A 27,527-nucleotide genomic window follows, 5' to 3' on the forward strand; every position below is an offset into this window, starting at 1 on the left:
CTATACATAGCAACCAACATAACTGGTAGAGGTAGAATTCAGGTAACTCCCAATACAAACAAACCAACCAACTGGAAGTTACAGACAAGCTTTCTCATATAAACACACTAGTCAAGCCCATAAATCAATGTGGACAGAGCAGAGATGAGGGTGATCAATAATGGAGAACGCTTTGGACCCCAATCATCGACTTGGGGCATCAAAGCATATTTATAATGTACTTCATTATAAGGTTGTATACTGTATGGCATAATTGTAGTATTATAATGAGGGAGTACTGTATATGGTATGTTCCCTCCACTTTTCTCAGACCAAAGCAAATCTAACAAGAACTAGAGCTGCAGTTCTGAGAATGAATCCCAGAGAATGGACCCAACCTGAGAATGAATCCCAGAGAATGGACCCAACCTGAGAATGACTCCCACAGAATGGACCCAACCTGAGAATGAATCCCAGAGAATGGACCCAACTTGAGAATGAATCCCAGAGAATGGACCCAACCTGAGAATGAATCCCAGAGAATGGACCCAACCTGAGAATGACTCCCACAGAATGGACCCAACCTGTGAATGAATCCCAAAGAATGGACCCAACCTGTGAATGAATCCTGGAGAATGGACCCAACATGAGAATGAATCCCAGAGATGGACCCAACCTGTGAATGAATCCCAGAGAATGGACAAAATCTGTATGGTAGATGGCGTGATCTAGCATAAGAACAAAAATTGTTTTGTGGTCAGAATTCCATCTTCTTGCTTATCTCACTATTTGTTTTACTTTTCTTTCTTCTCGTCCACTATTTTTTCTCACCATGTAAGGGGCTTGAATGGCTTGAGTGGTCTAAGGTGCTTGCCATAACAGACCTCTCACATATCACCTTTGTCTACATGAGTTCAAGTCTCAGCTCAAGGAACCTGGGTATATAAGAAAGCTAACTTGTAGCTTCCCGTGGGTTGGTGGTTCTTTCCTGTGTTGTCCAGGTTTGTCTTCCACCAAATGTACTGGCCACCATGAACAGCTCTTATGTCCTGAGACCGCTCTGGTGGCCAAGTGGATAGCACATCTGCCTTGGATGCAGGAGGTCGTGGGTTCGATCCCTGGCCGAGTCATACCAGAGACTTACAAAAATGCCACACTTGGTGTTCAGCGAGGTTAGTGTTAGGACTGGTTGGCCTTGTGTCAGGATAATGTGACTGGGTGGGACATCATGCTACATGTCTGCGGCATGATGCCCCAGTGCTAGACATCATTATAAACTGCCACATTGCAGACATCGTTGCGATATGACTGAAAAATTGTTAAAGCTACGTTAAAAATCAAAATCACATCGCATCACATCTTATGTCCTGAAAAATGCAGTTAAACCCCTCAAAACCAAACCAACCTCACCATGTATATCTATGTGTTAAACTTGGTATTGTGAATAATAAATGACATGTTGAATTATTGTATGAAAAATAAAATGTTAATTATAAATGCCTGTTTATAAAACTATATCATTATTATTTTGTTAATTTTACTGCCACAATAAACTATGAATTACGTACATGTATTCAGATAATTAGAAAGGTCTAAAATGCAAACTGATAAAAATAAAAACCTTTGTATCTACAGATTGAATATGTCATCAAGTACTGTACTTATCAGTTAATTAAGGTACAAACAGAAATTTGTATTCAATCAGAAGAGGTCTTATACTGTCATATCATTCAACTCATTGACATCTATAAGATTAGATCAACATGCCCTCATCTAACCAGTTTACTGACTATACTCACTTATAAGTCAAGTCCAAATGCAAACTGCACAGACCCAGATCTGCCATGACACAATGTGCCAGAAGATCTGGATCTATTTAAGATAGCTTGGTATAATCAGTGTAAGAAACAACAGAAACCCTAATCTGCCAAAGCAGTATGCGACAGCAGATCTGGGTGTATGATGTTTGCAACTGAACTTCTAAGCTAGTATATTATGGTACAGGTTCATGATCTGACCTTCCCATCTAATGGTGATATGGATTCGCAGTCATCAAATTTAACCATATCTATTGCTAGAATTAAGGCCATCTATTAGGAACACCTGTCAAATCAGTCCACTTGTATTGATCTATATTCAACTACAGAATCTACTTGACAATAAACAGATAAAATATAAAATGATATATCCCATAACTTGCATTAATTTTACCCACACCTAAAACATGCTGAACATTATAAGGCATTACCATTATCTGTTATTCCTTGTTTCAGAATATGGTTAAAACCATAGAATATAAAAGTATTTTAAAAAATTGGAATCTAAATTCTAAATTATTGTTTCTTGTGCAAGTACATATAGATATTAAATATGATAAATAGGGTCAGTAACAATCTGGGGATTGGTGACTCCAATGTCCTCAGATACGACCTATTCACTACTGATAGAAGTGGCCAATGGTCTATTTAACAATCAGATCAATGAACAGAAAGAGTTATCACACCTCACGCTGTCAAAGTTGTGCTGACAAAGACTTGAGGTTATAATCAGCAGTAGTTATCTTCTGAAGAAAGAGACCTATATAAACTCCTTTTATAAAATAAAGTTTTATTTTTGCTGGTTTAAAAGGCACATTTAACACATTATTGGTTATAAAATGGAGCTGTGTCTTTCGAAAAGTATATAATAAACACAAAGGCAGCCAATCCAGGTTGGCCTGGGTGGGCACTGAACCCATGGCCCTTGGATTACAATTGTGAAGCACTACTAACAGAGCTACATGGCTCCCTTTCTTAATTAAATGCTTAAATTTAAATTTTAAACTTCAATTTCGCACAAGGGGAAAAGATAATTCATTACCTCCATCCTTATATCTTTTTATTTAACTTAACCACCAAAAGAAACTGATAATGTAAATTAGCAATTGTCTCATTTTAATGTGCTCATAATTGTCATCTCAGATTAAAGAATCTAAAAACAGAACATAATACTTTATTCTTTGAACCAAAATAACAGCAATGCATATTTTAATGTGTAAGGTAAGTTTTATTAATTTATAACTGATATAGATGTAGCAATATTTTCCACAGAAAGTCTTTTTTTTAATTGAAAAATTTTATTTTTACCTACCATTTTCAAAATGTGTTGCTAAAAAGATTGAATAAATTATATTTATACATCTTGCATCTGTTAGAAAAAAGGATCTTTATTATTTTCTGTGTCAATAATGAAACAGTCTTGCTGAAGTATCTAACAATGTATGTATCAAGCACACAAACATCTTTTGCTCCTGAAATCACTAAAATCCTCCTGTACCATTTATCTAGGTGCACCCATATGCATACCCATACAAAATTTTTGGGCAGATTCCACCTGGATTTTAGGTGGTTTCAGGGTGGATTCCGCCTAAAAAAAAAAAAAAAAAAAAAAAACTTCAGACAGACTTTAGGCAGACTGGGAATATGGCTAAGGTGACAGACTGAAGAATACTTTTTCTTATATTCCTTGCCAAAGACAACTGTAAGGCGGAAAAGTTCTTATTGTCATGTTCATTTTCCTACTTTAAGACTGATTTTAGCAGAAATGTTAGGCATAATTTTGAACTTTATATATAATATGTACTGGTAAAACACATTACATGTATAATGCAATGCTCAGGGTCTTTGAAAATTTGGTGCAACGTGGATTTTGGACTTGATCTGATGTTTACTCTGAAAAATAAGTTTTTTGCTTACTATTAAAATATGCACTACAAAAATATTACCCTTGTGAAAATGTGACTGAAATTTCAGCAAAATCAATGTGAAAATCTTTGGACATTCACTCAAATGTCTTTTTTCACTAAAATTATGGTTTTTAAGGAGATTTTACCAAAATTTCTGAAAATATCAGTGAAATTTTGTGACTGAAATTTCACATACTCTGCCAACATTTCCGAAAATTTCAGTGAGAATTTGTGATTGAAATTTCACAGTTTGCAAAAAATTCCTGAAAATATAGTGATATTTTGTGATTGTAATATCAATGACATTTCAATAAAAATATCAGTAAGATATAATAACAGTTATTTGTTGTTTCTTGTACAATTAGAATGATTTTCAGCGACATTTATATTTCCTGTTTCTGATAGGTGTAATTTTATTGTTCATTTTGGGAACAATAACTTCCTCCCACATCTTTCCTTGTTAATTTCTTTTTCAAATTTTTGTTGTTGTTGTATTTTTGTTTAACTTCACTTGGATTTAACTGCCCTCAAACCAGATTGTTTTCTTGTTTTCCGTTTTAAAGCAGAATTTTGCTTGTCTCCTGACCTGAATCTGATTTTCCTCAATATGGACCCTTTTTTTAATATCGTCTCCGAACTGGGGATTTTTTTGTCTTTTTTCATACAATGCTCTATCCAGTCGCATTCCACAACAGACTTTCTAATAAGTATTTGTTTCGTATATTATTTAACAGATGATCGCTGTATGTGATTGGTCAAAATTTTGTACTTTCCCAATGAATTGTCACAAAATGGAAACTAATGGGAATGAACATGGCGAGTCAAATTTTCGAGCGGGATACTAGTTTGAATAACCATTTGAAAATTGGGCAGCAATGAGAATACCTTAAATGCAAAGTCAACGGGAATGTAATTGGTCAGTCTGTATGAAAACTGAACGCCAGAACTGGCATTTGGCTTTTTGTGCCATAAAGAGCTTTAAATATGACAAGGAATTGAGCCAGGATGATTTCGAAGTTATACAACTCCAAACTGATTAACTTCCATAATTTAAGGAGGAACAATGTCTGGCGATCTCATTAGCTGAGACCAGAGTTCCGTTTGGGGGTCAGCTTATACACGAATGGGCTTATATGTGAGTATATACGGTATAATTATTATTATTATTATTATTACCTTCTATTTCTCTTGCCTTGGATGTCATAACTACAACATCTGTATAATTTTGTTTCATGTACACTAAAATATCACCTTGGTTGATAAAGTCCTGTGTAACCATTATTTATTTGAAACCTTTTGAAATCTATGAAAAAACTACTGAAACCTCAGAAAAATACTATATAATAATCCAATTTTTAGTGCAATCTCACCTAAGTTTTAGTAAACTCTCATCAAACTTTCAATGAAACATTAGAGATCTCACCAAAACTAGGGGCCCCGAGTGGCCGAAAGTGCTCTTCGTTACGGATCACTGCCATCTCACCTCTGTCTGCGGCAGTTCGAGTCTAAGATTCAGCCAATGTGGGTATGTGAGAAAGCTTGCCAGTAGCTTCTCGAGGGTCGCTGGTTCTTTCCGGGGTTTTCCCGGGTTCTTCCTCCACCATTAATACTGGCCGCCATGTATAGCCTATCGTGTGCTGAAAAATGGCGTTAAACCCCACAACAACAACAACAACAACTCACCAAAACTTAAGTGAAAGTTTTGGCCAACATTTTTGTGAAACCTCACCAAAATTTCAGTGAGTTTTGGTCAGAATTTTGTGGAAACCTCACAAATATTTCAGCAGAATTTTAGTGAAATCTTGCCAAAATTTTTATTAAAGTTTTGGTCGAAATATTTGTGAAATCTCATCAAACTTTCAGTGAAATGAAAAGACTTAATTGACATCATCATGGATTAGGTTTTGTATACAAGAAAGAAAATGAGGACAAGAAAAACCTAAATCCTATTTGATAATGTCTATCAAAATAAATTTTTGATCCATTTTAAAAATTATTGTGAATATTTATCATTGATTCCCAATATTGTCAAAAGAATCATTAGGCAGTTTAATAGATTCTTTTATTGGATGGTATTTATGCAGATATTTTAGGCAGCTTTTTATTAGATGGAAACCTTAGGCAGATTTTTATATTAGGTGGAAATTTCAGGCAGGGTTTTTTCAGGTAGAACATTATTTCAGCCAGAAATCTTAGATGGATTTTTTTTGTTTAAGCAGAATCTTAAGATAACTGCACATTTCACCAAAAATTCCACCAGAAATCCCACCAGAAATCCACATAAAGTCTGGTTGAAATTTGCCTAAGCTTCTTTAAGTTTAAGGTTAGGCAGAAAATGCTTAAGAAACACATCTGAAATCTGCCTGAAGTCCTCCTGAAAATTTTTGTACAGGATTTCAGGTGGATTTTTATTTCAGGCAGAAATCTTAGATTCTTTTTATTCAAGTGGAATATTAAGACAAATGAATCTGCCTGAATTCCACTTGAAATTTGCCTAAGCTCCCATAATGTGAGCTATTATGGTTTAGGCGGAAAGTGCTTAATATAACCCTGTCTGAAATCCGCCTTAAGTCTGCCTGGAAAATTTTGTATGAGCATTCAAAGTGTAATGGATTATACTGGACTGGATAGATAAAAAAATCCTATCCCTGTACATGTTAGTGTCAGTCAAAAAAAAATAACCTTGTTCCTGGACACTAGGAAAGTGCATGTTATATCTGCAAGGTGACCATTTACTATCATACATCATAGGGAAAATATAATTCAACCTGTCCAATGGGATCTATCATTTTACCTATATAACTGACTTGTACAATGGGATCCATGACTTTAGATGTTATATCAGGAACCATGTTATAATGAGGCATGTTGTGATGAGAGACTGCTGTACAATGGGACCCATGACTTCATGTGTTGTACCAGGTATCATGTTATACCAAGGGACTACTCTACAATGGGATCCATGACTTTAATATGTTTCATCAGGAACCATGTAAAAACGAGGCACATTATAGTGGTAGACTGCTGTGTAACAAGATCCATGACTTTACCTATGTCATTTCAGGAACCATGCTACACCATGGGTGTACAGTGGGATAAATGACTTTACCAGTGTTATGTCAGGAACCTTATACTACTGAGGCATGTTATATCAGGGATCTATGACTTGACCCATTATATCAGGAACCACATCATCATAAGGAACATTATAGTGAGGGATTCATGCCCTTACCAGTGTTATATCAGGAACCATGTTATAATAAAGTGTGTTATAATGGGAGACCATTGTACAATGGAATCAATGACTTTACTCATTTTACATCAGGAACCTTATGATAATGAGGCAAGTTAAAGTGAGGGATCACTGTACAGTGGGATCCAAGACTTTATACATTACCGCGCCAGAAACCTTATAATGAAGCAGGTTATTGTGAGTGACCACTGTACAATGAATTTCATGACTTTACCCATGTAATATCAGGACCCCAATTATACTGAGGCTTGTTATAGTTAAGGACCACTGTACAATGGTATCCACAACTATAACCATGTTATATCACCATCTTCTAAAGAGGCATAATAAAGTGGGGGACTGCTGTACAATCGGATCCATGACTTATATGTATCAGTAACCTTATTATACTCCAAAACCCTACAGTGAAGAACCACAGTATAAATAGGATACTTGACTTTATACTTGTCAAGTGTTTCATACCAAGAACCATGTTACAATGAGGCATGTAATTGTGAGGAACCACTGTACAATGGGATCTATGACTATATACCTGTTTTATACCAAGAACCATGTTACAATGAGGCATGTAATTGTGAGGAACCACTGTACAATGGGATCTATGACTGCATACCCGTTTTATACCAAGAACCATGTTACAATGAGGCATGTAATTGTGAGGAACCACTGTACAATGGGATCTATGACTATATACCTGTTTTATACCAGGAACCATGTTACAATGAGGCATATAATTGTGAGGAACCACTGTACAATGGGATCTATGACTATATACCTGTTTTATACCAGGAACCATGTTACAATGAGGCATGTTATAGTGAGGGACCACTGTACAATATTTCATACCAGGAACCATGTTGCAATGAGGCATGTTATAGTCAAGGGCCAGTCGATGTACAGTACAATGGTATCCAAGACTATACCCATTATATTAGCAACTGTGTTATAGTGAGGCATGTTATAATTAGTGACCAATGCAATATTTTTGTTAGATCAAGATCCAAGATCTACAGTATTCACAATTATGCTCAATTTGCATTCAATAAAAAAAAAGAGTATAAAACAATAATAAAATGATCACCCCATCATGCCAAGGTGAGTGTTCTTTATAGACAGGTAACCCTTTATACAGTGGTAAGAGTATACTGTTGTTATTGTTGTAGGATTTAATGCCATTTATCAGCACATGATAGGCTACACATGGCGGCCAGTATTAATGGTGGAGGAAGAACCCGGGAAAACCATTGAAAGAACCACCAAACCACGTGAAGCTACTGGCAAGCCTTCTCACATACCCACACTGGCCGAACCCGAGACTCAAACCCACACAGACAGAGGTGGGTAAGAGTATGTACTAGATATAAAGATGCATTGCATGATAAACTGTAAGACATACAAGTGGTAGATAGAGAGATAGGTTGGTCAGTAGGTTCATAAAGACCATTTGTCTCCACGATTTCATTAGGAAGGTGGTCACTATATGCAAGCAAAATATACTGGAAAGCTGGAGGGGAAAGAAAAACTAACATCAGTATGAGCAGGTGATTGCTACAATGCAGGTAGCTGTTAGACCAAGTTTTACTGTATCATAAATGAACAGTTACAGTATTTTAAATAAAAGCAACTCAGCCAAATATTTTAAACTAAAGATTTAAAATATAAAATGTTACAGTTGGGTTATAGCTGACATTTCACCAATCTAGTGGCATATATACCCTATACCCTATATACCTGCTTATAATTCTGGCACTAGAAACTTCATAGACCCCGATCAGCTATCATGTAATGCACCAACAGATCTGGATCTATTCAGTTTGCAAGAAGTAATGATCAGATAAGCTTCCTCCTGTAACAATGCATTTATTGCTCCACAAATGCCAAGTATCATGTGATACTGTGGGAATGTTCTGATTTGGTGCTTTACGGCACTGCAACAAAAGTAGGCTACTTTATTGAAGTAACGTGCCTTGCTCATAGGAACATCATAATGGCCAACCAGAGAAAATCAAATGGTAGGATTCGAACCCACACCTGTTGCTTGCAAAACCAGTGCATTAACCCCTGATCAGATAATGCAGCTCCTGCCATCTTGGATTTCAATCTGGGTGAGAGTCAAAGTTGAATTTCAAAGTATGAAGGAATGGCAGTAGAAAAGATATTAATCTGACTTAATGGTACTAACAAGAAATCACTGGTCTTAAACAGTCAGTTTCTCAGAGTCACAGGAACCAATATACCCAAGAAATAAACCTTTATTAACAAGTCATGCATCTCTAAATTACTGCCATGGTCAGGTCAACTGTACATGCCTCATTTAGACAAGTGAGGCGAGGTTAAAATATTTTCATAGTCTAATGAGCTATATATCTTTTTGTCTTTCCTGAACAAAGGGTTTATGAGCTCAAGGTTCAAAATAAAAAGCAGGGCATTTGACTTGAGCTGTTCTGGCTATATGCCATAACTAGTAATGGCTTTATTCCAATGCCTGTGTTTTGAACTGGTGTACCAGTCTGGGGAGGTCAAGAGTATATTCAATAATTTCCTCCTTGCATCAAACAGCTCTTGAGCCACTATTAAATTTGCAGAAACTTTAACCTCTAATTAAGTTGAGTCCAACTACAAACTGCATAGACCCAGATCTGCTATCTCATAATGTGCCTGTATATCATGATCTATTCAGTTTGTTAGGAGTAATAGTAGAACAAACAACAGAGTCCCTGATTTGCCATTGTATTATGAGATGGCAGATCAAGGTCTATGTGGTTTACAGTTGGACTCTGTTTAAAAGTGAGTATATATAATAAATCTGTGGAAGTTACCTGCCAACTTTTTTCAAAACTAATTAAGGAGAATGAATAAAATAATAGGGAGACTGGGATCTAAAATCGGGAAGCTTTTACACAGCAGTTTCTTTAAACGCCAGTTTCAATCAATATTGACCGATCATCAGAGTCCAAGATGCATGCAATTCTCATAGGAGGTGCCCACAGAAACCTTTTTTTTGGGGGGGGAGGGGACATGTAGTGGTCAGTCATTAAATTTTAAGGATTTTCAAGCCCCGTCATGGTTAAAGGTGAAATAGGGGTGGGCACTAATGGGACGTTCATTACACTGTAATGCACACTTTTTTCCCCCCAGGATGTGCCCCCCTTTTCATATTATGGTCAGTTGTGGCTAAACTGCACAATAGCTAAAGGTTAGACTTAAGTAGTGACTCAAGCAATAAAGCCACTGTGACTAATTAACAGTTAATCCTTATCACTGCATTTATTTTGTGAAAAGGACTGCCCCTCCAACATCCCTCAAAGAAATGTGTGTGTGTGTGTGTGTGTGTGTGTGTGTGTGCACCAGTAATTGATTGGCAAATAAATGATGCCATATTTTGTTGCAACCTACCATGGCTATGACTTCATTTTAACAGTTCAACAGTTCAAATCTGCAGTCACAAGTTACTGTACATGTGCCTACTCTTATTCCCATATTTTATAGTCTTTCTTATTTCCTCAGGGTAAACTTGTAAACCATGTAACACTGTTTACTAAATAAAATATTATTCTGAATTAGTTCTTTTGGGGTACATGTAATGCCAGGCATATTGTTTCCATTCCTTTTCATTCAATCATGATAATTAAAGTTTATATATACAGTACAGGAATGTGAGTTGTTTCCATGTGCAAGTTTCTTTTTGTTGGGAATGGAGATGTTATTTTGCCTGTGGAGAAAAATACAAAGCATTCATACTGATGATTCATTGTATTGAAAGTAACTGGTGACAGTTTTTTGTTGTGGTCTTTTTTAACAATAGTATTGCTGTAGGGGTTAAAATATTTATGACATGAACGGAAATAATGTTTAAACTTAAGACTATTTACTGAAGAAAATTCAACTTTGTAGTGCGATATTTATTATTTCATCACAAAAATATTCATAGGTGATAGAACATGATTTCTGTAGATTGTATATGCAAGATCTATTTATGTAGGATTTTTTTCTTCAGAGAAATGAAAATCGAGAGACATGATGTAATAATCAAGAGTACTCTGCAAAAAATTGGGAGATATTATGAGATCGAGATGTGGGCACTGAACAACCCCAAAAATCGGGAGTTTTTTTCTCCTGGCATGAGAGTTAACAGGTATGAAATATAATGGTCTAATAGCGAGTGTTCTACAGGATATATAAAATGTAATTGAAACATACAGCCATGGGATAAACAAAGTGCAGTTTACCTGTCAGCACTCCAAAGGTGAGGTAAAGTTGGTAAAGGTCAGTAACCATGATTCCCAGTCCAAGTCCAACAGCTGACAGAACACCACCTGCCATCACACAAAATCGGCAGCCAAACCGGCTCATAAAGCATCGAAACAATATACCTGGAACAATAAATTTATTTAAATTGAACTCACTGTTCTTTGTTAAAATCTCTCCAAACTAAGAATCAAAGCAACTACATACACATATATTTAAACAGTAATAGCCAGTACTTCCCTTCCCCCTCAATTCTGCATCAGAGATCCCTAAATTTATAGTCTGATTTCTAGTTCCAGCACCAAGATTTGTCTTCAGACTCAGCTACAGTTCTGACAACAAAGGCAATTTTTGATTCAACCATATACCTCTGTATAAAGGACACAATTAATGGGAGTACCAGTGTACAAATCTGTCCTTTAAGGTTCAATGTCCTTTACATAAAAGTGAAATGTTTTCTACTTCATGATCAGGTGTCCATTACATACAGGTGCATACTCAGGTTGTACCATACATTTTAACCTATACTGATTATTGTTTACAGCGATCCCCTTTCAGCAGTCTCATTTAACCAGAACTCATATTTTACTCGTTGAAATCATACTATTTCACAGTACATGTATATCACTGCAGTGTTTCATCTACAAATGGCTTCATATAAGTCGTTTGACTCATCAATTCAAAACACGGTGAGTCAAAATCCAAACCTACGAGTCTTATTTAAGCCGATAATCAGTTTTAGTAGTTTTTAAAAACTAATTATATTGTTTAAATACAAAACAAAAATATCAGTTATATAACGTGACTAAAGCCAATAAGGCAATTCCCTTGCCAGAAGCATCTGAACATTTTATATTTGTTAAATATATTGTTGATGGTTTCATGTCATCAGAAATAATCTGAGCATATATGACAAGGCATTTATTGTTGGCTATGTCAGTGCTTTCATCTGCCATTGTTGTCACAAATGATAAATTTTGCAGATCACGTATAAGACTATCCTCAACGTTTGATTGGCTCTCCAGTAACTCTGAACAGGTAGTAGATGAGTCGTACTGATTGGCAGAATTCTTCAAAATGCCAATGGCATCAATTTCTTCAGCCATTAAGTCATGTATTAAATTAAGAAGAGATTTGTATTTAAAAAAGGGATGTCTTCTGCACTCAGCCGTGTACACACTTAAGTAGTGCTTTCATGCTATGTTTTGATTAGAGGAATGTTTTTGTAACCCTGCATTCAAATCTGCCTGGTGTTGTGGACCTTCAATCAGCAGTTTGTTTTCTGGCAACCCAACATGCCTTGCCAGTGTACTGTTCTGAAAGTTACTGTTTTTTGTGTTTTATCTTACGAGTAATTGTTACCTCATTTTTGGATGATGAAGGCTTCACTGGTTCAGTAACACTACTATTATCATCATCGGTAATAAATGCAGTCCAAAAGATAATTTCATTTGTTTCGGATCTATTTTAATAGTTTGCCTTGGATGCCATTTTCAGTCGAACACTGACAGATCTTGGAGCAATGCAAGTCATACAACGGAGCAATGCAAGTCATACAACTGAGCGAAAGGAAATTGTTGCTTCAATGTGTGACAAAGGTGTGCATAAAATATTAGTTTCTCGTGAGAATCACTTTAAAATCACGCGTTTATTTTCCACCTCTTTCTTGGGTGGGATGATTATATGGTTCTAACATCCTGTTGCTACAAATGATGTGACAGTTACAGGTCATGTAAGGTCAGCTCCAAGCTCCACACTCAGTTGTAACCCTATGTATTATGATAACATCAATGTGAGAAACTGATGTGCGCATGTTTTCCCTGTTTGGGGGAATTGTAATCTACACGATTCCCACACTTTTCTAAATATAAATTTCCAGGTCATTTCCAGGATGAAATTAATTTTTCACAGTTAACATATAACCATTACCGAATGGAATTAAAGAACATTTTGGATTATAAAACGTGCATTTTACAAATCTGGAGATGCTTCTCTTTCAAGACTCTCCAAAACATATATGTCAGAAAAGATGATCATGTACAAAACCACAAAATGAGTCACACGAAAAAAGTCTGACTATATTCCTAAAAATTGGCATTTAAAGTCATTTCAATGTACAGACTACAAATTCTAACCTGACTTCGCTTACCTACATCATTTTGCAATGTGGAAACAACATAATGAACATAAATTATTTTGTTTTCTTTCAAACCTTTAATTCTAAAGAATTCTAGAGCAATATATGTGCATGTTATACAAAGAAAACATTTCCTATCATGGTATGGAGAAAAAAAACAATAAATGCAAAGTATTGGAATCTTATCCTGAAATGAAAAAAGTTTAACCCTGAATTTACGGGTGCCAATAAAATCTCAGACAAGATTTTTCAACCAATCTAAACTCCTTAAGACGATTTGGTTAAAAATTCCATCATTTAAAGACATTTACAAATGTGTTGATTTAAATTTTGACAAAAGACCTTCCAAATTATATACTTTTGTATAAACAATGACTGAATTTTCTGTAAAATCAACTTGCCTTGTAGTTCAATAAAACAGTCCCAAAACCTGTATTGATATATGGGCTCTTATCATTTCCTAATATATAATAAAAGGAATGACAATTTCCCATTGCTCCTGCATTATATTTAAGATCTGAAACCAATACTTCAAGCTACATGTCACTGTGTAATAGTTTCGCACCAAAGTTTAACTCAGAGATTTGAAATTTTCTAATCCGTGTTTCCTCTGAATTTTCCAACCCCATTTTTCACATTTGGACATTTAGGATGGAGTGTGGGTTCAGAGCAATTACACATCCAAAATTTGGAATCTGCCACCACCATAAAATAGCTCATCAGTGGGCCTAGCAAATTTAAACTGTTATATTGACTTATACTTGCATTAAATCTATAGGAAATTTATTTTCTCAAAAATTGCAAGTATTATAATTTTTATGTCTTTAATCCACTGACAGACTAGAAGAAACTTGGCATAGATGAAACCTGACTCGGTATGAAAGGAACTTGATTCCAGGGTAAACTAATCATGTGTACAATCACCAATTAACATATTAATTGGTAAGTGTACACATCATTAGTTTACCCTGGGATCAAGTGCTTGTGCCCAGTACTCACTATTTGTGCTAATAGTCACATGACTTCACAGAACTCACACAACATCGGAAGTCCAATAGTCACGTGATATCAACAACTCCTTTTTAATGTTGCTGTGCAAAATTTAAATTAAATTAAAGTCTGATAACTTTTGTATAAACCAGAAAAAAAATATAATTCTCAACATATTCATTTCGAGAACAACTACAAGACATTTGGCCAATCTGATTCATCAAGCAAAGTAGTCTGGTTCCCTGCTTCATATGTTCCCTGCGTGAGAGAGCACATGTCAACATAGTAGTCATGTGATACAACAAAACTCTGGAAGTTGGTCTCGGAAAAAATATAGAGAATTTTGTGCTCTTTCATTTTTGTATTTTTAGTACAACCTGTATACGACTTTCATGTAATATTTTTTTCTACAATATTTGAAAATGACAGTTGTGAGATTACGTGTGCTCTAGCTATGATGTTGTAGCCTCAACTTGATTTGTTGAGGATGCAAACTGATCCCATATCATGTAATGGAGAAATAAATCATCACTAAGGTCAGAAAAACAAACAGTGTAGAAATCTACAACATAAATATAATCATGTTGTGAAAGAAGTTTGGATTATTTTGAATTTATTACATGAGTCTCTGATGAAACGTGAATCAGTAAAATAATAGAATGAAATAGAGAAAAACAGTCATACATATAATTATATTGTTAAAATGGATATACAATTTATCAATTTTAAAAAATTATACAATTTTATATAGTGCATGTGAGCTTTCAGAAACTGTCCGAATTCTGTGCATTAGCCATGACGATAAACTCAATAGCAACCGATTTCCTGAGTAGGCGTCAATGATGCTTTTTATTGAGTTCAAGTATCATTCGCCAACGGTTAGCAAATCTCAATGAAAAATCAGATTAAATTGCTCAGTTAGAGAGATGATACTATAACCCTTTGGATTATTGACCGTCAGCAAGAATTAGGTCGATTTCGGGTTATATAGGTCCATGCCATAAAGTCGTCTCAGGATGACTTTCGTTATTAGGTTAGAGCCCTTTCATGTATAAAACTGCAGATGTCACATCATGCTTACACCCGCTCTATTTTTCCAATTAAAATGCATTTAATGATTTGAAGAGCACAGGAAAAGGGATAGATAACACTATTTTTTCATTAAGTGCAGAAGCGGAGTTCATCAAATGGAAAAGTTGAAAAGTTGCAAATTTTATAGATTTAATAAGTTATTAAGTTGAAGAAAAACAACAATAAAAAAAGCCTTAACAACGACGTGGCATCATCTCAGAATTAGTATATATGATCCTTGGGGTGACTTCTCCGACCACCATGGGGCGAATTCTCCTAACACCTGGAATGAGTTCTCTCAGGGCAAGTTCTCCATAATTCATTCTCAACAATGCCAGTGTGTACACAGTGTCTCAAATGACGTCATACCCTCTATTTTTACAGGGGGAGGGAAGCGTGTTGTTCTATTCAAGACGGATTGGGAGAGATGATCGGTTTTTCATAAATTTCTTTGTAATGAGTAAGAATAAAAGGTACAAATTTTCAGAAAATGAACCTTATACATATAGCAAATTATATATGAAGTTTGCGCGAATTTCAGTTTTGCATGTTTGTCCTCTTTAATTACATAAATTTTCAAATTATTTCCAAAAGTAACCTTCTGCAACAGAACACAGCAGAAAATATGTGATTTCATTTCATACAATATGTGGCCTCGAAACTGATGCTAGCAAGCTGACCTTATGGAAGTTACAATTCTGATATTTCTAGTATGGAATATAACTATGAACCGTAAGTTTCTTGGCAGTGATATTTTGGAAACATGTTTAAATTTTGTATTATTTTTATTTTAAAACACAAACTATGTTACTGGACATTGACAGTATCCTGATGTTTGCTAGCTGAAACTATGACTATCCAGTGCTGAAAATAGTTCGTTTCAAACCATGACTGCAAGAGCAAAATAATAACATGTGAAATTAAAAGTAAAATCAGTCTTATAATAAATCTGACTTGGTAATTCTTACTTGTAAGAGCAGTTGTATACAACTGAATAGATCCAGCCCACGATGTGTCGAAGTGGTTATGTGCAAACACATCCTGGAACACAACATGGAAAATGCCCAGACTGTAGGAGATGCCGCAAATTACAAACTGAACAAAGAAAGCTGCGACCACTACCAGCCAGCTCCCACCGCCCTCTTCGCCTGACATGCTAGGCTTCGGGGAAATTGTCACTGCGCTCATTTATGATCTGCAAAACATAAGAAAACAAAATCATCAGGGAAAGTGTACTCAGTGTTCGGCATTCTAACTAAATAGAGAGTGAATACTGTAATCCAGATATTTTTAACGGCATAAAACATTCCAATGTTCTGTCTTTATAACTAAATAAAGAAAGGATACTGTAATCAAAACATTTATAACAGCATAAAATACGCCGATATTCTAGGAAAAACTAAACTTAAAAATCTCTCACTGTACAGAATGTAATGCTGGGTAACTTCCAGGCTAGAGCATTCCTCTGAAGCCAGATACAGTTAAGTGTCAAGCATAACTAATTTCAGACCTCAATTTTCCACACTAAAGTCTAGCTTAAATGCTCATGCAGGTTCCACAGCAATTACCAAACAGGCATTAATTTATCTGACTTTTCGTTACCTTTGACATTTATGACAATGTAGAATTCAATAATATATAGATGTTATTTCATTTTTACTTGACATTACACATATGCGATGTGATAGTTGAAAACAAAAAATTATGTTGTGGTCAAGGAAGAAATATCTCATGCCGAAGACACACCTCTCCCTCACCCCTCACCCGCCCCCATAAAAAAATGGTCGGTCTGTTATATGTTCCAGTTTCAAATTTTTAACGTAAGAAAAGAATTTACAATTTTTTAATAATCACATGTTTAACTACTGAAAAGTTTATTTTTCACATTTCGTCATGACGCTCAATCATCTATATTCTCAAGCAATGTGGGTGGGAACAATTTTTTAAAAACCATTTCCTTAAGAAAAATACAGGTCGCAATAGTGGAGTGGAAAATATTCCCCGTACATAGGTAACGATGGGTCGGGAAGCCATCTCACGGACTACCATACAATTCTTTTTTTCCACACAAAGTCTTGTCTTCTGTGATTAAAGGCTTCAAACGGCTGTATTTTGAGCTAATACAACGGGTTATAGGTGTGAGAAGAAAAGAGGATAGCCTGAAGAAAGAAAACACTATAAAATGTCAGAAAGAAACAGAAAGAACTGTGGAGCAGAAGAGATTAAGAGACAGGAGTATTGTAAGAGTATATGTATATAATAGGTATACATATAAATCTTATAAACTAGTTCCTAATGATATGTACAATGAATGCATCAACCGATTTTAATAAATATATCTAAAATATTTCAAACAATAGACAGAAAATTACTACTATGGTACTAAATTAATAAATGTGTGCCATCCAGCTTCAAAACGTTCCAATTTATTATTTCTTTTGGCTAATTCCATCACACAAGTGTAGTATCGTTTTAAAAAATAAAATAAAGGCAGGGATGGGGGTTTTCTTACATGCTCCATAGTATATATGTATATTTTATATATCAGCAATATAAAATTAATTACACTGCCTGCTTCTAACATGTAAGTGAAGATGTCACTGTGGAAATAAACGTGTGGTATCATAGCAAAAGATGATCTGAAGTACTTACCAAAGCCATGTTTTGTTTGTTCGTAAATTCCATGAAATCAATACATCTTAAATTGCCAGTTTCATGAAAAGCAAATTCAGGTATGATGTATCAGTCCCACCCGGGTCAGTTATCTTGCACACAGATCACCGAGGTAAGTATTCAACCACATATATTGACACAGCTATCAGACTTTTGACATCATCTGGCGATGTTTCTGATTGCATCGCACATATACCCGCTGAAGGTGATATCTTTAATCTTTTATCATTGTATACTAAGTGTACATTTATCAGGGTCAGATCAAGTAGAAGAACACTGTGCAGTAAATAGAGCACGTGTATGCATTTTTAAGCAGTTCACATAATGTTACTGGGGAAAAATACAATATATTCTTAAGGGTGTTAAGTAAACTCGATTGTTGCAATAAAGGATGAATGTACGTACTGCCCAAGGAACAACCAGTCTAAAAACGAAAATCAATCATGTTGATATCTTATTTAAGCATGCAAATTTACTTTACAAACACGAGACGAAAGGTCTACTTGCCAAAAAGAAGTTGTAGGAAATCCCATTCTTCGCTCCTTTTATCACTTTTAATTATGAAACATTATAATCCTCTCAAAATTTAGTATAGAGAAACTCCAGCATATTCAATCTGTTTTTACCCCAATAATTGCTTGATTGAAATTTGTAATCGACATTTTTAATGGTTTTTTTTATACAATAAATTGTTATATATATATATATATATATATATATATATATATATATATATATATATATATATATATATATATTTCCACTGCTACGTAATCTGTATCGTGAGACAACAGCTACGTTTTCCTTACCAAATGACGTTTTGCGATTTCGGATCAGCCTTTTCTTTCTTTGCACTCATAACTTGAATACATGAATGTTAGGAATCCATAAAGTTGACTTTGTAGTATGTCATTTTCAACATTCTCCGTGACAATACCAATTTAAAAAAAAAAATAATAAACATATTTTCTTAAAAGTTCGAGTTAACATGTTCACTGATAAACGAAAGCAAACATTTTATAATGTCCTTTGAGCTTGAATTTAAGTGTGTGTGTGTGTGTGTATGTATGTATGTATGCATGTATATTTTTTGTTAGTGTTATACGGTTAAACAATAGGAATTCCACAAGCATTTATAACAAGAAATATCCACAAATTCGGTGTGATTTTTCAACAACAAAAATCCATTCAAACTTTGTGTCAGTATGCTAACACGCCGCGAGAGATTAAAACAAACAGTTAAGACCTTTCATCGTGATCAACATCAAGGTCAAGAAAGTACATAAAATTCATGCAGTGACCTTTGTCTTGAGTAGGTCTAATTTTGTTGTGTGTTGTTTTGGGGATTTTTTGTCTCATTCAAGACCAACTATATACTGCAACGAGTGGTGGGGGTTGGCGGGTGGGAGGGGTGATAAAAACCTCATGTCATTGCGAAGAATGGTGGTGGGTAGATGGGTGGGTGGGGTGGTGAAAATCCAATGTCATTGCAACTATTCTTTCGACAGGATTAGTCTCAACAATATTTTCTGAGACGGTCACTATGGCCGCCATTTTGCCAATTTAGATGAATACCATTTTCAATAAGGAGCTGCTACATGATGTTATTGTGAAAAGCCCACTCATCAAAACAAGGACAATAGCAGAGTGGACACAATTTTCATTGATTTTTTACCCCCGTAATGTCTCACTTAGAGGGCATTATTTTCAATTACCCGATATAAATTTCAGCCTCTGATGCAGGATTTCGAAATAAATATTAAGTTAAATAGTGTAATTTCATCCATTAAAATAAATCCTCAATTTCGAATGATCTGTCCGTACATTGGCAACTGTGACAAAGTAATCCGTATTGAGGGGAAAAATCGGTACATATGGTTAGTTTTAAAGAATGCCCAGCAAAGAAAAAATTTTGTGATCATGGAAATGAATAGAGATAAAACCAAACGTACGATTATTGATTGAAATCCTACTAAAAAATGGTGGCATCAAAAGGTCAGACATTACAATCATTTCGGCCGTTTTTAATGAAGCTTGTTATGTTTTTATTTTTTATGGGTTTAACGCCATTTTTCAGGACATCATACGCTATACAAGGTGGCCAGTAAATTTGGTGAAGGAAGAACCTGGGAGAACCAAGTGAAGCTACTGTCAAGCTTTCCTCACATACCCACGCTGGCTGAGCCCGAGACTCGAACCCGCGCGGGCAGAGGTAAGATGTCAATGATCTGTAAAGGCGAGCGCCTTAGACCACTTGGCCACCTGGGGTCTCATGAAGCTTACAGTCCAACTGTAACTCTTCCAAGGAAGTAACGTATATATGTTTTCTTTGACAAAAAAAAAGTTTAAAATATCAACAGCATGGAATTCATATAATTTCATGGCAAGTTAAAAATGGTATTATAAATTTTTTAAAATACGTATCTGTAACAGATGAATTCCGTGCCTTCTTACAGTTGAACAACAGGTAATGATTTTTATTAAATCGACATTTACTGTTATTTCTAGCTGTATACATTTTCTTGCACGCACTTATTATGAACAGAAAGATTCTAAATTTATAATAGAATTATTACCACACTAAATGACACCATTTATCCAATCATCACCAGTGTTAGTAAAACGTGTATGCATGCACGAGGCAAAATGGAGATAAATGCGAAGCCTATATCTATCTGACTCGTAGGTCGTCTGACTGAATTAAATGATGAAATCGATGTGGTAACTAATATCTAGGTTGTTTGGGTTTTTTTAAAACATACTACTGGGATGGTATTTTGTCATGTCGTGTTTGACCTTAACATTTCATCCACATCACAAAAAGTTAACAGAACAAGGATCTGTGAAGCATTTCACCACTAACAATCCACACCCCTTTAGGGCCAGTACTCAAATGAATAACAGAAAACCCAATGCACACCATTTTATATCATGCCAAGAAAATGGGAGCACAATGACACACCGACGTACCCGGGCTGGCCTGGCCTGACGGGTATCAAATCAGCAACCCTTGGATTACGAGTTCAATGCTTTACTTTATTTTTTACTTGAAACCTGAAAATAAGGAACTATTAACACAGCAGTATGAGTATCATTTTTTCAGCAAATAATTTAAGGGACACTCATATGAAGAAAACAAAACTGAGAAATTGAGAGCCGACATTAACACTGGTCCCACAGAATAGCGTTAAGAGTCCTATAAACACAATATGGTGAATACAATAAAACTTTCCAAGACCTCTATTTCTAAAAGTTAATACTACTGACGATAACGCCACTACATCCATCATCGACGGAAAAGAGACCGCTAAATGTTTAAGTATATGCTAAAGCAGGCAAGATTTTAAAAAAAATAAGCACGAACCTACAAACTTTACATCTCATTGCACGCGTGTGGTAACACATAAATATACAAAGTTTCATCTCTTAATATAAGTCATGGGGTCAAAGTTGAAGACAATTCGGGTTCATGATGTAACGTCAGCTCCTTACATTGTTTGCTCACGTTACATTTCTCCAACGATATGCTTGTTATTGTATATTTCATTACACGGCTACAACGCTGAAGGACAAATACCAAGTTTCGTAATAATCACATACTATTTTTAAACTTGCGCCCTGCGCCGCAATTTTTAGAGAACTTTATACAACCGTGGCAAACTCTTCGATGCTTCTGGGAACTTGACTGAAACAGACGCAAACGTTCAACTTGAGTACTCTGATGCATGGGCACAGAAAAAACTAAATGTTTTCATGGAATACGAGTGCTTCACCACCAATTCCTGAGAAATGACCAAAACACAATGAAACTGGATTAATGGACGAAGAGACGGACAACTGTATCAAAATATGTACCTACCTCATTCCTGTTTGGTCATTAAAGCACCAATAACAAGCAAATACAGTGAGGTTTTTTCCCCTCCCCTTACAAGGGTTCAGGTTCGAGTCCTGTCCAAACCCAAGCCGGATCGGCTGTCTCAGGGCAAGGTACATCACTCCAATTGTCTCTTGCACGATGTAACAAACATCCAAATACAAGAAAACTGCTCCATAACAAATCTATTTTGAAAGATCAATAATACCGGCCATAGTAAGGGATCTACCATGCTTCTTTAATTGTACCATTAGATGAGCGTGGTCAGAAACCAGTAACTATCTTTGTCGATGTTATCTTCATATAACGATCATTAAACGAAAAATAGCAATGGTGAATTTATTTGCGATGAAGTTGACTAAAATAGTGATGGAATCGATAGATAATGAAGTATGTATGTATGTATGTATGTATGTATTTTATATGTGTTTAACCCTCGGTACGTGTAATTACATCATGCCTTTATGATCCTAATTCTACTGACCAACAACTGTATTTGTGTTATAATTCCTCCAAAATGCCTGACTTTGAACTAATGTAGTAACAGGCAAGCATTCAATGGGGGTGCGAGAAGGTGGGGGTGCGAGAAGGTGGGGGCAACTGCCAGGCGATTACCTGGCGCCAGGCGAAGTCACCTTAGCGTAACGGGGGCAATTCGAGACCGAATTTATATTGGCGGTGGAAGGGTGGTACCCGGGCGCCTCGATACCTCAACAAAACGTATTGTGAACGTTAAATTTATATACGTCCTAATCCCGAGGTTTCTTCCAGCCTTCCTTCCCTATTTTAGATATCTGGACGGATGAGGGAGGAGAGAGCTGCAGCAGCTGTCAGTCAAAAGCCTTCTTCCTTACCCAAGTGCAGGACATCCGCAAATTTTGGAAAATGCTGATCGTGTAAAACTGGTTAATGTGCGGAAAAGAAAACGTAAAAGAGGGATGGAAATACAAAATGAAATAACGTCGTAGTAAGTCATCAAAAATGCAAAACTACTACTCTGGCATATGCACAATAATGTTTTTAAAATCAGATTTTAAAATGTTGCTCTTTGTCGTTATCATTATTGCATGCATCTATTGCACCTTATTGTCCATACATAAGGATCAGCTAGCAACAACGGTTACAAATTCTAATATGGCCGGAACAAAAATAAACTAGTGAAAAAACTGCTCAGGCCTTCAACTATGTGGAAATAAAGAAATGAATAGAAAGGAGGTGTATGGCCGGTCATGGAACACAAGACGGAATTCTTCTACACACAGTCTGCCAGTACCGCACAAGTACAGGACCAACAATAAAATAGAGGGTTAGACCAAGAAGTACGTCTCCCCTTTTTTTCTTCTTCTGACAGCGGAGACCAACGTTGTCGGGCCGTATTCCATACTGAAGTTTTACGCTGCATTAACCTCCCATCAGCTCCGACTTACAGGACGCTCGCCAGTAATTAATAAATTTATTTCGACTGACCTTGGTATGCGGATAGAAACTAAAATCCCTCTTCTTTTGATCTATGGCATTAAATCCTTAAAAACACTCACTTTAACGCTTTGAGAAAAAAAGTGGAGACCTACATGTTGGTGTAGGGGGATGGGCGATTTTTAAGTAATTTCTAGACTTATCCGCCCCCCCCCCCCAAAAAAAAAATTATTATAAAAAGTATCTTACTTTGATTTGTATAATACATACCATTATTATATCCATCATTTTATTTATTTTGCAAATTATACTGTGACAGAATAATATCTTCGAATGAAAATATCAAGCCTCAGTACCCCCGTGTCACAGGGGCTCGTATCGCTGCTCACAATCTATCAATCGTATTATTATATAGTACATGTATGACTGACAGTTAAATTGTAAGCAATGATACGAGCCCCTGTGCCCCAACATGATACGGTCGGTCCCTACGGAGGTCATTCAACTCGACATGTTAAACTCATTAAACTGACGCAGAACCGCAACATTCGCATACATTCAAACGCTGGTTTACTGATGTTGTTATATCATCCAATATATACATTTTTCATATCTATAATCAGCGGTATTTACATCACTCACCAGGTTCATTATAAAGTGTCCGACACAAATGATGTAAACCAGGCGTACGCTAATTAGGTCGGACACATTGCAGTCACGTATACATTATATAGAAATCTATAGTGACGTGAACACCTATTTATATACATTGATGTACTTCATCACTTAACAAAGACACCAATGAGATAAAAGAAGCCATACGGATTAGCTCTGCAACTACTTTGGCAAAAAAGAAATATAATAAAATTTACCCCAATCCAACAATGGTTCCCTGGAAATGGATATTTGTTCGAATCCGTTTTCGATGACCCTTGCACGAATAAGCACTGGTTATGCTCGTGATCAAAAACAACTGTGCGTTTCACAAAACTCGCGAGAATCCGAGCTTTCACAAAAATATATCGACCAGAATCAAGCTACAAGCGAAGTGTACTTTTCCTAACTGAGCAGTATGGAAATTGTTTCAGTTCAAAATTAGTGTGGTTAGAAGATTAAAACAAAGAACAATAAAGATATGTCCGTTTATCGTACAATCAGCTGATTTGCCTTGGTACACGATGCAGTCATGTGATCTGATGTTTACTGCTGTCAATCACGAGCTGAATTTAGATTAATGGGAGGACCCCATGTTGCAACGCGTAGGTCGATTCACCCTCAGCCATAACCCCCTCTCTATCTCTCTCTCTCTGTTTATAAAATAACGTAAAGTTACATATAGTTCCCCACCTTCTCTCGGTTGTTGGGAGGGAAGAGCTATTTTGCAAATGTACATTTCTTTGTGACTCCACATATACACTGCGTATAACCGAGACCGAATTTTCTCTGACCTACCCACCACATTTTAGATACTTTTGACATTTTGTTAGGGTGACTCCACATAAAGTTGGAATTCGCCCACTCCGCGCGGTGTGGGCATAGCGTATCCGCTTACTCCCGGGCCTAGCAAGCCGAAACGACCTTGCATCAATCCATACCGGCATCAGATCGATTAAGGGGATGATTAATTTTCTCAGTAATTGCGAGTATACTATTCGATGATTTAATCGGCTAACATATGAGACAAACTGATTGATGAAATCTGTCCTGGTACTCGCCATTTGCCACCATTAATACTGGCCACCATGTATAGCCTATCGTGTGCTGAAAAATGGCGTTAAACACAACAACAACAACAACAACTCGCCATTTGCAATGCTTGTCACACGACAACCACAATATCGCAACCTACATTTCTGTGACATCAAACGTCCAACAGTCGCGTTCTATCAGCAACCCTCCCCCTCCAATGTTGTTGTTGAACAAATTCGAAAATATTAAATGAAAGTAACGTAATGTTTGTAAGAATACGCAAGGGCACATACTTACATAAACATAATTATCGGAGAAAAAAGACCAGAGACCTGTTGCTGTTGCAGCAACATGGAGATTGCCACATTCATCAGAGGAGGTGTCAACGATGTATGTTGTTAGTATCACGTGACTTTTGCGATCATATCTGCCCTGCTTCATGAATATGACGTTCTCCAGATTGCTGTAGCAGCAACAAGTTTCTGGTCATTGTTCTCAGAACAAATGTTAAGAAGAACCTGTCTTATTTTCCTTTTGTACATGTTTTAGAAACATTACGCGACCTTCATTTAAGTATTTTCGATTTTGTCTCTTAAACAACAACATTGGGAACGGGCGTTTTGTTGATATTAACTACACATCATAATAAGTTTTTAGTGAAAACCCAATGTTGACAAGTCTATAAAGTAAGAAGAAGTAGCAAAGTCAATATTTTCAAGATGGCCGCTGTGTCTGGCAGATATATTTCCTAAATGGGAAAATAAACTAGTTCCAAAAGCGATATCGCCACTGTGGCATAAATATTGTATCTGAGTTGCACCATTTTGATTTCGGACCTACTAGACATTATACAAAGTCTTTTGGTGAAAACCCCATTTTGGTATGACTTTCCATTCAGAGGGAGCGCAGCAATAACATTATATATTTTTTTTTTTTTAATGGCTGTCGTGGCAGCTCTACTGGACATAAGATCGGGATCATTTTACATTTTCGACCAACCTGACATCATACGAAGACTTTTGGTGAAAACCCCATTTCGATATGACTCTCTGTTCAGGAGAAGGAGCGATAGCAATATTTTTCTAGTGAAAACCATACACTGCTCTGACCATCCATTCAAAATTAACGATAACAAGATTTTCAAGATGGCTGCTGTGTTGGCCGTATTGGATGTTAAATCAACACCATTTTCACTTTGGACCAGACGAAGCCTTCTGGTGAAAACCCCATGTAGATACGACTTTCCATTCGCGAGAATGTTGCGATGATAAAATATTTTCTATCAAATCTGATCGAAATTCTCCTAATCTTTTATTTTTAAGATGTCCTTTTAAAGGTAGTTTAAGTGAATGCGGCCATATTGGTACAAATTTGAATGCCCCGTATGAAATCATGCTTTCTGTCAAATGCGGTCAGATTATATTCAGCTATTCTGGATAAGAAGTCGGTTACAAACTTTTAAGTTTTGCTAACAGTGGCCATATCTGACGGCGGATCTCCATCCTTTGATAAAATTCTGAAATGTTTTTTATATATACAAGGATGCCTTCTTTCATACTCTGTTTCGGAAGAACTACATACAGTAGCATCAGTGGCGCGTATGCATACTGAACAGTGTACCGTCCGTCGGATGGAATCGGGTCACAATTAGTACTTCCAGTTCACGAATGTAGTCTATTTTTAGAAAAACATTTCCTCTCTCATTTTGGTGGTGATAGAAGAGTTATATTTATGCATGTTTGGTAGGGATTTAAAGGTAAATGTTTGTGGTGTTCCGTGTGTATTTCGGCGACAGTGCACATTGAGTAATAAGGCCTTGGTGATGATCCGGAAGTGAAATTTTGTTCTGTTTACATGCTGCTCTGTTGACAGTCCAGCCTCTCAAAAAAATGCAGGTCAACCTTTGACAAGATCTTCACAGTGAAGTCCTCTTTGAAGGTATTTTAAATTAACATATGATTTGTATTGATTGTCACACAGTGGAAAGGTCAGTATTGAGAAACAAATGTACAGAACATAAAGTAAAATTCATTATGTTCTATGTCCGGATGGAAATGTTTAATGGCCGTCTTCCGGACAGGCAGAGTCCTACCTTTAGCAGGTATAAAAAAAATACCTCCCGTGGTATTCGAAAAAGAGTACGTCCCTGTAATACTCGACACATGAGCATGTGGCAGTAAATGGAAGAAATGATCTTTCTTTTGTTTTTTTAAATAAAAAGAATATTTTGGATAGTATAATGTTTAGTATTTGGGCAAAAGACAACAGCAGACGCACAATTAAACGGATTGTAGGATAGTTTGGTAGTACACCAAAGAACTAACTTCTGTCGTACGAGTTGTAGCAGTAGCGGACTTAGCGAGGTGCGATCGCACCGGATCCCGCAAGCTGGCCGGTGGGGGGGGGGGGGAGAAAAATTGGAAGGTTGTTTCAAACAGATTATAACCAAAGCAGACTATTTTTAAAATAAATT

The 27,527-nt window shown here is 36.1% G+C and overlaps 1 protein-coding gene across 5 annotated transcripts in view; it reads right to left on the reverse strand.

Annotated features, from left to right (window-relative positions):
• LOC149799956 (monocarboxylate transporter 13-like) overlaps nt 1–27,527 on the reverse strand; it is a 102,096-nt gene that overhangs the window by 41,020 nt on the left and 33,549 nt on the right. For 3 of the 5 annotated variants that reach the window (XM_089959456.1, XM_089959452.1, XM_089959455.1), the window contains exons 2-3: nt 16,371–16,597; nt 11,186–11,329 (exon numbers count right to left, since the gene is read on the reverse strand). In XM_089959456.1, coding sequence (XP_089815582.1) covers nt 11,186–11,329; nt 16,371–16,590 — 364 coding nt within the window. In that variant the 5' untranslated portion in view covers nt 16,591–16,597. Of the gene's footprint in view, nt 1–11,185; nt 11,330–16,370; nt 16,598–18,054; nt 18,170–24,237; nt 24,528–27,527 lie in introns of those variants that run through there. The other 2 variants (XM_089959453.1, XM_089959454.1) reach the window with 2 other exon arrangements.

This window comes from Sinohyriopsis cumingii, chromosome 5, assembly GCF_028554795.1.
Source record: "Sinohyriopsis cumingii isolate HCF-2022 chromosome 5, ASM2855479v2, whole genome shotgun sequence".
Lineage (NCBI taxonomy): Eukaryota > Metazoa > Mollusca > Bivalvia > Unionida > Unionidae > Sinohyriopsis > Sinohyriopsis cumingii.